The sequence below is a fragment of the Rissa tridactyla genome, chromosome Z, assembly GCF_028500815.1.
Source record: "Rissa tridactyla isolate bRisTri1 chromosome Z, bRisTri1.patW.cur.20221130, whole genome shotgun sequence".
Taxonomy (NCBI): domain Eukaryota; kingdom Metazoa; phylum Chordata; class Aves; order Charadriiformes; family Laridae; genus Rissa; species Rissa tridactyla.
Window position 1 is genome coordinate 19560367 of NC_071497.1, and position 12182 is coordinate 19572548.

The 12182-nt window shown below is 40.5% G+C and overlaps 1 protein-coding gene across 2 annotated transcripts in view; it reads left to right on the plus strand.

Moving 5' to 3' along the window:
* The first annotated feature begins 479 nt into the window (after positions 1 to 479).
* Positions 480 to 12182, plus strand: part of HSD17B4 (hydroxysteroid 17-beta dehydrogenase 4) — a 72074-nt gene continuing 60371 nt past the window's right edge. Inside the window, exons 1-7 of one of the 2 annotated variants that reach the window (XM_054184918.1) lie at positions 480 to 611; positions 3684 to 3737; positions 7742 to 7849; positions 8374 to 8433; positions 9462 to 9483; positions 9608 to 9654; positions 10430 to 10514. In XM_054184918.1, coding sequence (XP_054040893.1) covers positions 554 to 611; positions 3684 to 3737; positions 7742 to 7849; positions 8374 to 8433; positions 9462 to 9483; positions 9608 to 9654; positions 10430 to 10514 — 434 coding nt within the window. In that variant the 5' untranslated portion in view covers positions 480 to 553. Of the gene's footprint in view, positions 612 to 3360; positions 3429 to 3683; positions 3738 to 7741; positions 7850 to 8373; positions 8434 to 9461; positions 9484 to 9607; positions 9655 to 10429; positions 10515 to 12182 lie in introns of those variants that run through there. The other variant, XM_054184919.1, reaches the window with a different exon arrangement.

The window sequence follows — 12182 nt, forward strand, 5'->3', positions numbered from 1 at the left end:
ATTAATTGTTCAATCTAAAGAACTCCCACAACCAGGGAAGCAACGGCTGCAAGCGGTGATTTGGATTGGGAAATAGCAAGCAAAGCAAAAAATAACCCAGCACAAAGATTAATCTAAAAGAAGTAAGCAAAGATTAACTTTAAACAGAGGCGTGATGTCTACATTCAGGCAGCCTGTTCGTGAAATCCGCCCTGCCCAGCCGCGGCCGCTCAGGCACCTGCGATGGCGTGCCCGCCGTGGGGCAGGACGGACGGGATCGCCTCTTAAAAGCCCGGTATTTCACAAGCGTCCCGCCCTGCCTGCCTGGAAAAATATGGATACACGGGGAGCGGGCTGGCCTGGAGCCTGAAAACAACCACCTCCCCCCGCCCCGGGACGGCGCTCCGCCCTCCCCTCAGCCGGGCGCCGCCGTGGCCGCCGCTGCATCCCGGACTACGTTCCCCAGGGGGCGGTGGGCGGTGGCGGCGCATGCGCGGTGCTGCCCTGCCTTGTCTTGTCCTGCCCTGGCGGCGCCGGCCGGGCAGCGCAGTCGAGCGCAGGGCAGCGGAGCGGCATGGCGGCGGGGCTGAGGTTTGACGGGCGGGTGGTGCTGGTGACCGGCGCCGGAGGAGGTGAGCAGCGCCGTCCCCTCCTCTCCTGGGCTGCGGTGTGGCGGGGGGTTTCGGCCTCCCGGAGGAGGCGGCTGGATCCGGGAGGTCGGGTGAGGCGGGCACCCTGCAGCCGCCGCTGCTGTCGGCGACCCTGACAGGTGCCCCCGTGCCCTCCGGTGGGCAGCCGGGGGAGCCTGTGAGGGCTTCACTCCTTAAAAAAGGGTTATTTTGTTGGTTTGGTTTTTTTTGTTTTTGTCCTCCCGCAAAAGGGAGAGGTGTGGTGGAGGGAAGGAGGCGCGGGGCTGTGGGGGAGGCCGGGCCCGACGGCGGCCCCTGTCAGGTGCCGGCCCTCGCCCGTCAGGGCCGCCGGGTCGGTGCCAAGGCTGTACAGGGGTTACGGCCGCGGCTCTCGCCGGGCTCTGGAGCGGCTGCGGTTTGATCCGAGCCCCGGTACTGCTGAAAACGAGCACTTTGGTACTGCCGCCAAATGCGTTCTTTAAATACGCGGGAGGGGTAACGCTGCTTCACGCCAGTCAGTAATGCTTCATGTACTGCTTTGGCGCCCTGATTCCTTCCAGGTTTGCCTTGGAACTAGTAACTGACGCCCGTAACCTGCCCGGTCTGAGACAGCGGTGTTCCAGCAGGGGTTCCCGGCGCCGTTGCGGAAAGCGGCCTCCGACGTGCTGCTGCCTTCCCTGGGCGGCTGCGGCTGGGAGGCAGCCTGGAGGCAGCGGGGAGGTGGAGGGAGGGCTGGGGAGAGAGTTCTTTCAGCAGCAGCAGGGCTGGGCCTGTGCTCTTGGTGGGCTGCGGGCCTGGCCTTTCCAAGGGGGGTGGTTCCGCGGTGGAATGCTTGGGTTTGCCAGGAAACTTTTGTTTTTTTGGTATTTGTTGTTGTGGCGTGGGGTTGGTTCGTTGTTTTTAGTTTTTCTTTTTTCCCACTTTTTGTTTGTTTTTTTCTTCTGAATGCATGCTTTGACTTTTGCCTACTCTGGTACTTCCGGCAAAGATATGGGCTGTGAGTGTGGGTGAGAGAGGGGCAGTTTGTGGCCGTGACAAGCTGCTAAAGGATCTTGTTCTGCCATCCTCTAAGAAGGTTCAGCCTTCCCACAGTGAAGGTTTGCTCTTTTCTTGTGGAGCTGCACGTAGCCAGAGGAGTCATTTTGGGGGCCTAGATTATGTCAGGTCTTGCAGAGAAGGACTAAGAATATGAGATTTTGTGGAAACCATTGGGTAGTCCACTCACGTCACCTGAAGGTGACAAATCTCAGAATAATTGAGGCCAGACCTCTGTATAGTGCTTTTCAGTTTTTACTGCTTTTTTCAGCTTTTTTCTTTTTGTGCTTTTCTCTATATAACACGTCTCACTGAAGAATAGGTTAAGACGTTAGGTAATAGCAAAACCAAGGCACTTTGGCAATAACAGAGCTTCTAAAAGGCACTGCATGGAGCAAAAATTGCTTGTCATAAGTGTGGGTACACTGACTCTTATACTTCTAGTATTAGGCTGCTCACAAATGGTTTGTTAACAGAGAAAACTGTCCTTGGATGTTGTATTTCACAATAGATTTTTGATAAGTGGTTGATTAAATTTAAGCCAAGATAAAGGGAAGCCCTGTTAACTTCAGATTAGTTGTTGTTTTGCTTCTGTTTTGTTTACAGCACTGTAGTTAGACTGTACTCCTGATAGCATTGTTTGTCAACACTGATTTTTGAATTGGATGCTGCTGAAAAGACCAGAGCAGGGAATTTATTTAAAACATCTGGATCATTAATTTGTTTTAAAGTGAGACCTGTTTTCACACACCCCAGTGTCTAAAAATACAGTAGTTTCTTTTCATTTTGGGCAAATCCCTTGTGAAGTACTGTTCCTGCCTGTCATGAAGCATTGTCAGTGTTTATATGATTCAAGCTATTTTTTTTTTTTAAGATTAGTTTTGATTCTTAAGCATTCCGTCCTTGCTTGCCAATTGAGAATACCACCACATATAACATGGTCTGTGTTTTGTGCACTTCTCAGTTCCGTGGCTTTTCAAAACAAAAAAAAAGTTTTCTTGTACTTGGATTACATCAGGCAGTGGATGTATGTGCATCTTGCATGTGATACTCTCCATTGCAGAGGCTTATAGGAGTGTTAAGGAAAATTCCAATTTGTTAGTGTGAGATTAGTGTGTTGCAAAACAATCTAAACAGTTCTGACTTTTTTTTACCCATTTTTACTTTTGAGAGCTAGCTTTGAATGTTTTGTTGAGGGGCAAAGAGATACTGTTGCACTCTGAGAAACTTTTTTCTGACCGATAATCTTTTGATCGTTCAAATCTCAGTTTCTTTTGGAATGAAAAAAAAAAATTGTTATCATTGATATCAATAACTTTTGACTGGTACAGTGGATAATATCTCTGTAAATCATTTGTTGTAACAAATAACTAATGTATAACACACGTAGAATCTAAGCTAGAGTAAAGGTGCAAGAGTCTTGCTTTTGCGTGTGAGGCAAAAATGACAGTCTTCTCTTATGATAGGTAAGCTATGGGTGGATCTGGTTAGCTGTGATATTAAGTGATTCCTTTGTATCCAAATAATTGGAGGGGTTTTGTCAGTACATCTTCAGTCACGGTTAAATTTTGTTCAGTTTCTTCTTTAAATCTTAAAGACTAACTTTAACCAGGGAAGTGCCCTGTTCACTTAAAATGTAATCAATTAACTTGAAACGTCCCCTCCTTCTTTGAAGTTACATCAAGACATTAAACTTTCTGCATTACAAATGTATTTTTCTATCACAAGCACAAACTCAGCAGCAGACAGCTTTCCTGATGATTCTGTTGAGTGCAACAGCAAAGAGTAAGCATCGGGATTTTTATTTTTTCTCCTGACTGGAGGTTTTGTATACAGTTTATCTGTTTGTTTACTTTTATGTTTTGAACTTACATGAAACTTTTAACTCCTGGAGGAAATAATGTTTTGTGTTGAACCTTCAAGATGTTTGTGTTGATTTGGTGCATTTTTCTTTGTGCAATTAATTTTTGTGTAGCTTTTTCTCTGAATTGTGATCCAGGAGACAAACTGACTCTTGTTACTTTTGTTTTTTTAAACTAGGACTGGGCAGAGCATATGCTCTGGCTTTTGCCGAAAGAGGAGCTTCAGTAGTTGGTAAGTTTTGTGTTAACTAACTTGATCTAGAAAATAACCTTTGCCTTTTCGCATAGCTCATATTGAACAGTCCATGCCCTTTTAGACCATAACCTTTGTTATTTAATGGCTTTCTGTCTTATCTTTTGCTATTTAAATTTTGCTTCTAAGCTTTATTTTCTTATGAAACAAGTTGCCCAAGTTTGTCCAACAGCTTATCTTTGCTGGAAAGCCGATTTGAATCATATCGTTTCCTGGACTTGACTTTCATCTATGCATCCCAATCTTTACTGTGGGTTGTCGCCAGAGAGAGTGTTGTCTTAGATGAATGCTGTTCAGAAACTTCTGATATAACCATTTGAATATGCAAATATGTTGTCTTCTAGTACCTTCTCCCACAAAGTAAGTTACTGGAATGCAATGTAGTATCACTAGTGCCCAGAAAACACAGAATGTGCTGAAAGTGCACTGCATTGTTTCTCTCTGCAGTGCATCAATGAGAGGAGCCGTCTGGTCTCAATGGCAGTGTCAAATAACTCTCAGTAAAGGGTTTGTGACAGTTTCATAGTCATTTGGTTGAACCTTCTTCAGGGAATGTTTAGTGTTGCAAAATGCTATATCACAAGCTAATTCTGAAGGTTAAGTTACATTCTTGGGTGCTCCCTGTCAGTTGGCATTGCCATTTGACTGCCTACGAATGAATTTGTATGGATATTGTTGATGAGTTCAAAGTTAAACGTTTAAACAGATTATGACAAGAACTTGCTCACTGATTTTTAGTAGCTTTCTAATAAAAATCCCAATCTCAGTAAATATTGTTAGTTTTTACTTTATTGATTAAATATGAGAAGTCTGTGTAGATAAAAAAAGTGCTAGGTATTTTATTTCTGGTAGTTGCCACCTTTGATATTTACCTTCTGTACTAGGAACATGAATACTTCATCTCAAGTTCTTATTTAACAAAAATTAGGTCACTAAAGCAACCCAAATGTTTAATTGTATTGACTCTGTCTAGTTAGTGGTGTTCTGACTTGCCAGAATGATCTGAAAGAAAAAGTATTATATTGCCTGACCACAGCTAATACTCCTTTATCTCATGGCCCTGTTGCACAGTAGATAAATCAGTAAGCTAAGAATCGACTGTCTGTGAGGGAAACTTCTTGCTTCTCTTTGGAAACTGCACCTCATTTCGCCTCTTCTTACAGTAGTGCTTTGCAATTACCTTTACCTGCTTGTATTTATTTTTCTTACTCTTGTGCTCTTATTATTCTGACTTCAAAGAGTTGAAGTTACTTGCATGGATTTGAATTTTTTAAACTAAAGTAGATATGAGAGTCATATCTTGTCTTTTTAAAAAAAAGTTCCCTTTTTTAAGTTATGGAAATGAAGGTATGTTGTAAGAATAGTGATCAAATTCTCTAATGGAGGGACACCAGTGGGTCCGAACATGGGAGGTTTTTCTGTCCAGTCCCACATCTCTCTCTGTGTACAACCTTCTGTTGAGTGAGTTGCTGTTGGTGTGGTTAGACTGACCAATGCAACCCAAGTGGAAATCTCCCTTTTCTTATCACCCAAAGTCTGTCTGCTACCGCCTTTTTTTGTCCTGCTTCATCTCTTCCATGATTCTCATCAGAAAAAGTTGAAAGCAGGAGGAAGGGAATGCTTTGGTTTTTGTCTTGCAACCTGTATTATGTCCAGACCCTACTGTTTCTTCCTTTTCAGTCTACCTGAGGGCTCTTCTGTTTCACTGTTTTAGTTTCGATTAAAGTCATGCTTTTGAAGCATCTCTCCTGATTTGTATCTATTTGTATTTTTGTTTGCATTGTGGCATGTTATTGTTTGCATTGTGGAGTTCCTTTGAAAACTAAACTAGAAGATGGAATTTAGCAGTGTACCTAAATTGTTCCAAATGTGTGTTTGGTTTGTGGCACCAGACTACAGCAAGAAATGAGCTGTTGTTTTTTTAAAAAACATGTATTGGAGATTTCAGGTCCTCAGCACCAACTGTTTCACTCTACAGATGCTTCTGCTGCTCTGCACTACTTGATAATGACACACTCATAGCCTTAGAGGAATTCTCTGTGGTTCAGACTATAACTGTGCTCTGTCACAACTGCTACAGTCTCTGGCTCTTTTCTTCTTGATGTTTTTCCACTGGAAATTGTATGATGTAAAGGTTGAGCTTAAAATAATGTTCTTTATCTGTTGGTTTGGTGGCTTGTTTTGTTTTGCCTTTTTTTTTTTTTAAATTACTCTATCACACTTGTGGAGTTATTTTATCATTTTCAAAGCCTAGAATAGCTCTGTTCTTTCTTGTATACTCATTTTTGCTTCAGCTGCGTTAGTACCTGAACTCAGCCCAAGGTGCTTTACTGCCTCTGGAAATTTTCCCAAATATTTAACTAAGCTTTTAAAAGTGAATTACTATTGAAGTGAAGGATAAACATATATAAGTATGTCTTCCATAGAGAGATGTAGTGTCTTAACAGGACTAACTGAATGGTTTTTTTATAAATGTTTACCACAAAATTGTCCACTCTTCTTTCCCAGGACAGATTAGAAATCCTAGTGCTCTTCGTCACTTGCTTTTCTTTAACATTGTGTTCGAGACCTTTGATGTTGCAGACTGAGCAGTCTGCCCATGTTGCGTATTCTCAGTACACTTGGAAATCTTCCCTAATGCCTCACCTGAATTGTGCTAGCTGTATGTTTGAACTGTTTGATATTGTTCCATTTAGCTTGGAGATTTTGTCTCCTTTCTTTTTTGTATCAGTCTGTTAAGGTACTTGGGCTTATCATCGTGTCATCATGTCTTAATTCTTCCTGCTTCAGGCTAGGTGGCTCTTCATTTTGGTTTGGTTTGTTGTTGGGTTGTTTTGTGGTTTTTTTCCTATTCTTTTCATGGTTCATTTCTTCTGGGCTTTGGCATTTTTATTTAGTCATGCTGACTTTCTGCAGTGTTTCTACATTTCTGTTGAAATGCTGCACACAAAGTTAAATACAGGATTCCAGATGAGACTTTCTTGGTCTGAGTAATAGAGAACGATTTTTGTCATGTGTCCTCCAAGCTATGTTCCTCTTTACATGGAGAGGTTAAAAAAAAAAAAAAAAGAGCCACAATATGGGTTTATTTCCTGTTGTGACGATATATCAGACTTACAGTTGCTGTTCATCATCAAGACCAGCAAGAATATCTTGCCTATTTTGTGTATTTCACTATGGCTGGCTTCTTGAGGACTTAAAGTAGGAGGCACAAAGCTGGAGTTCACTATAGCAGAAGACTGTTTAGCAAAATACCAATGTTGTGTGTAAATCTACAGTCAGTTCTGGTTTTCTTACAATTTCATTTTGCACCCATTTAAATGTACTTCTTACCATTTTTTGATTCTTTGTCCAAGTATTATGCGTGTATGGATTTTTTGGGGGTGTTTTTGTTCCTCTGATGAATTCTGTGAAACTGTGGGACATGCACATACACAGCAATGCAGCAAACTGTGGTGATGATACAGCGCAGCTACCGTTAATGATGCATGCCCCAGTACAGAGAGCAGCCTGGAAACAACCCTTTGTTCAGACCACTTGGTCTGTTCTATAGTGAAGTATACTGGTAATGTTCTAGCCACTCTATTAAACAGGAACAGAGTCTTCTCAGTCTTGCCTATGGTTCGTGCAATAGCTGTAGCAGTTTGACAAGAGACCAGAATTAATCACTTACGATTGGTGTGTAATCTTCATCTTAATCTCTGAACTACAATAACACAATGAGAGAGGTAGCCTGGGCAGGGCAAGCAAGTTGAATGCATGGTGGAGAGAAAAAAAAAAAAAAGAAAAGTTCTGATTCCCATGTTATTTTTAAAAAATTAATAGTGTGACTTACTTTCTTCTCTAATCATCTGAGATTCTCAGTAGGATCCAGATGCAGCAGGTTTTATTCATAGTCCTTATAACTTCCAGCATGATAATGAGATAAAGAAATGCCATGAAGTTTGAGTGTTAGCAATGAAAAATTTCTTTGTGATCCACAGTGAACGATCTTGGAGGTGATTTCAAGGGATATGGCAAGAGCTCCTCAGCTGCAGACAAAGTTGTCAATGAAATCAGAGCAAAAGGAGGGAAAGCAGTACCTAATTATGGTATGTTATTTTTCTACACTAGTATAACGCTTTATCTATAGGAATAGTGGACATGTTGTACGAAAAGTTGACAATGTTTAATAAAGGATTACTGCCAGCTTGCCAATACCATATAAATTGAATAGTTGTAATATAATGTGGAGTAGGGAGACAGAAGCTAGAAGCAAGTGCATAAATTGCTTTTTTAATACTTGTCTAGTAATGCACTTTTCATTCATGTGCTTTCTTAACATTGAAATACTAAGACACTGATCATCTGCAGTTGTTAGAGGCAAAATGGGAACGGATTATTCTTATTTGCTTTGCTTCTTGTTTTTCTTGCAATGGCAAACATTGTGCCATTTTAACTTACTGTGTGGGATTTGCTTCAGGCCACATGCAAATGTGGCTGAATTTGAATTTATTTTATATTGGGGTTGTACACGATTTTATTTTTCTTAGCTCCATGTAATTAGTTCTTAATATCCTGGAAATGCAGTGTATCCAGTTAATTTTACTTAAAAATTCATACTTTTTTCTTACAGATTCTGTGGAAGATGGTGAAAAGCTTGTCAAGACAGCACTTGAGGCTTTTGGGAGGATAGGTACAGTTGCTTAATTCTTGTTGTAACTTGTTTGCAAGTGCAGAGCCATTATAAACAGTGCAATTGAAAGCAAGGGTATGAAGTACAGTAGAACTCACCAACCCTTGATGGCCTTAGTCAGTGAAACCTAAATCAAGGGCTTTCTACTTTAAATCCGAATGGGCAGATTCTGTCTTTTTGGTACTCTTTAGCAGAAGTTTAAAGCTCAATGTATGATTCTTGTTTTCCTGTCCTTCAGAATTTTGGTACTTCAGTAGTGGTTAACAGTTTTTATCTCAAAGCACAGAGTTAATCAAGTATTATAACTAGGTGCATAGCATAGAATTAGGGTAAATAGTGTTGCTGAAGAATCAGAGATGCTCCGTCTTGGTTTGGAATCTCTTTTGCCTATGTGAAGTTTAAAATTCTTTAACACAAATGAAAAAAAAAAGAAAAAAGCTTGAGCTATTTTATCTAGCAAGTAATGTTCCTCTATACCATATGATTGCCACTGTTTGTGATATTTAACTCTGGGTTAAATGGCTAAGAGTACACATGATCAAAGCCAACAGGAACCAAATTAAATATTTGACAAAAAATTGTTACGGTCCAGGTTGCTTTAGTGGCTCTGTGGTTCTTCCAGTTATTATTTGGGCTTACTGCAACAAAGATGGTGGCACAAACTGCATAGTCATGAGCACTCGGGAATTCAAAGCAAGCTGCAAAACTGTGCAGTTTTATATCTGCAGGTATTGTGTTCACAGGTATCCATCACTTCTCAGCTATACCTCCCTGTCAGGCTTTGTTTCGTTGGCAGGCCAAGGTTTTACTGAAGTATTCTGCTTTGTCTTAATTGTTGTCCAATGGCAGAGTTCCACTATTAGATAAAAGGAACTATAGAATAGTAATATGATGTATGTGTGCAGTGTTCTTGTCTATATATATTTTTTAGAAGTGGGGGAAAAATACAAAACCACAGTTGTATTTTATTGGTATTTTCACTTAGTTTCTTTTCTTTGTTTGTTTGTTGTTTGTTTTTTTTTTTCCAGATATTGTTGTAAACAATGCTGGGTGAGTAAACCTGAAGGGTTTTTCCTGTTTGGTTGTGGGCTGTCAGTTTTGTGTAAACAACTGTTCATCTTCTTTTTTTTTTTTTTTTTTTTTTTGCTTTTGTTCTCTTAATGATGCATTTTAGGATCCTAAGAGACCGTTCATTTGTTCGGATAAGTGATGACGATTGGGGTAAGTTGATAAACTTTAAAGTATACTTCCTGTGTCAAAGATGAAAGGTACATCCCTCCCATTGGCACGAGGAGGAAGAGAAGGGGGGGGAAGGCTCCCTATGCCAGATCAGAGAATTACCTTTTGCCCTGAAAGCTGAGTGCTAAGCTGCTTGTGTTCAGCTGCCTTGTATTTAGCTTGCAAACCGGGTCTGTGCTGCAACGCATGGTAGGCGTATGTATTTCCAAAGGGGAAATAAGGCTCTAGCTGCCACTCCTAGTTGCCGAGTGGAATACAAAAAAAGAGCCATGTGAAACACACAATAGTTTTTGTGAGCAGAACACATTCCTAGTGCCAGCACTGACTGGCTGAATACTAAACAGGCTTAAAAGACCCAGAACTAACAACAGAGGAAAGAAAGCTGATGTGCCAAGGGACAGAAGAACAGGCGGAACCTTCAGCGGGATGGCAGGTGGTGATAAGCCAGTTGAGCAGACTTTTGCAAAGATGATCTAGCTTCTGTAGTTCTTGTTTGACTGTGCTTAAGTGCAGGAATTTTGAGTGCTTGTGAATTCTATACAGAAGGGCCACATCCAAGAGGTAGGAGAGGTGATCAGTGTATGTTCAGGCAAGCAGTTCAAAATGATCTATAAAAAAGAAAAGGCCACCACTTCTTTAGTAACAGTTTGTGAGTGTTAAGAGAGTACAATTTTTGTCATGAAGAAGAAACAAACGTGTATTGCAAGTTGGGAGATTAAATCCTTGAGATATTAAACCAACATTAATTTGTCCCTAGATATAATTCACAGAATTCATTTGAGGGGATCGTTCCTGGTCACCCGAGCTGCATGGGATCATATGAAAAATCAGAAATTTGGCAGGTAAAAATTTGTCTTTTTTTTTTCTTTTTCAGTGGGATATAACAGACTGATACATTCCCTGACAGTGAAGGAGGAGTTTTTTGTCCTTCTCTTTCACTGTCACTGGGAGGGAACAAAATCAGTCCAAATGTGTAAGCCCTTATCCTTTCAGTTCTGCCCCGCCTCTGCTTCCCCAACCAAATGTTTAAAGGTTTTTTTTCCATGTAGATGCAAATATCCCAGTCAGGAGCTGTAGGGTTATAGAAATACCGTTTCTTTTCATGAGGGCTGGTTAAAAAGGTTTGTTAATTGCATATTACTACAAATCCAAGGAATTCTTCTGCTGCGCCTTTGTACTCAAGTGACAGGTACATGCAGTTCTCTGTGTGGGTCTTGGACTGTTCTTTGGGTTTTTTTTGTTTTTTTTTTTTCTGCTTTGGACAGGTGTCTTAGAAGTTGTGGGAGTGTTCTTAATCTATTTTGGCATGTGTTACTGTTAGCTGAAAGAGTGCGGGGAATCCAGACCTTTAAGTTTTTTCACTTTTGTTGTTCTTCCCTGTCAAAACACTGATGTGATTGTATTAATCTTAACAACCATACCCACATGTTGAAAGCTATATTAGCTTCTTTGTCATTTGTGACCAAACTGACATTCATTCTCATCCAGGGAACTGAACTATAAGGAAAGAGATCAGCAGGCAGAATACACAGCTAGAGTCTGAGTTGCATCCATTTAGGAAAACGCTTCCCTTGGCTCCTCTTCTGTATTTGCTCAGATAACAATGGTAGCAAGTGCTTCTGCAGTTTATGTATAGACTTGTGCCATCTGCAAAATGCACAAATTGCATAGATTTTGTAGCTTTTTTCATCTTGATCATATTGAACCAGTACTTGTGACACATCTCTTTATTTAGATTAAAAACAGTGGTTTATTGCCAGTGAGACAAATAATGAAATAGATTTTGATCTCAGCTATGCAGTGTGTTTACAGTAGATTGGAACAGATTCTGATAAGGCTTCTTTTAAAAGTGAAGGTGTAGACCCTTTTCTTTCGAATTCCAATTTATGAGAAGACGTGCAGCACAATGTTGTCTTGCCTCAAGAAGTTTTAGAGCTTTCTTGTGAGCAGTTCAGTCATTTCCACAGCAATAAAGTTAGGGGAGAGCAAAGGGCAAGACTTTGCTATCTACTTCCTTTGTATGTTTAAGGAACATTAGGATTCTTTGAATGTAAATTCTGTAAGCATGCATCTTCACATATTACCAGGTAGATAGAAAGGTGAAGTAATTTTCAAGAAAATAATTTTCTTCTGACCACTTAAGCTATTTGTTAGTTATAAGAATAATGCCACTTGAAGTGCAGTTAGAACTGAAAGAAGAGAAAATACTTTTCTCTATATTGTACCTCATTGTCAGAGTATGGCTGTTCTAGTGTTGCAGTATAACACAACAAGGCTCATGAGTTTGTTGGTTTTCTGCTACTGTGAGAATGCTTCAGGATTTATCAGATGTTTGCTATCAATCAAACATAAAAAAGGCAGCTGTTCATTAGCAAAACCGACAAATAAACTTTTCTTCTTTGCGTACATTTCTTTTGTGGAATATGGAGAATGTAATGCCAAAGCTGGAAAATGCTGTTATGTAGAATTAACTAACTTGAAGAAATCATTGTTTGTTTGTTTGTTTTCTC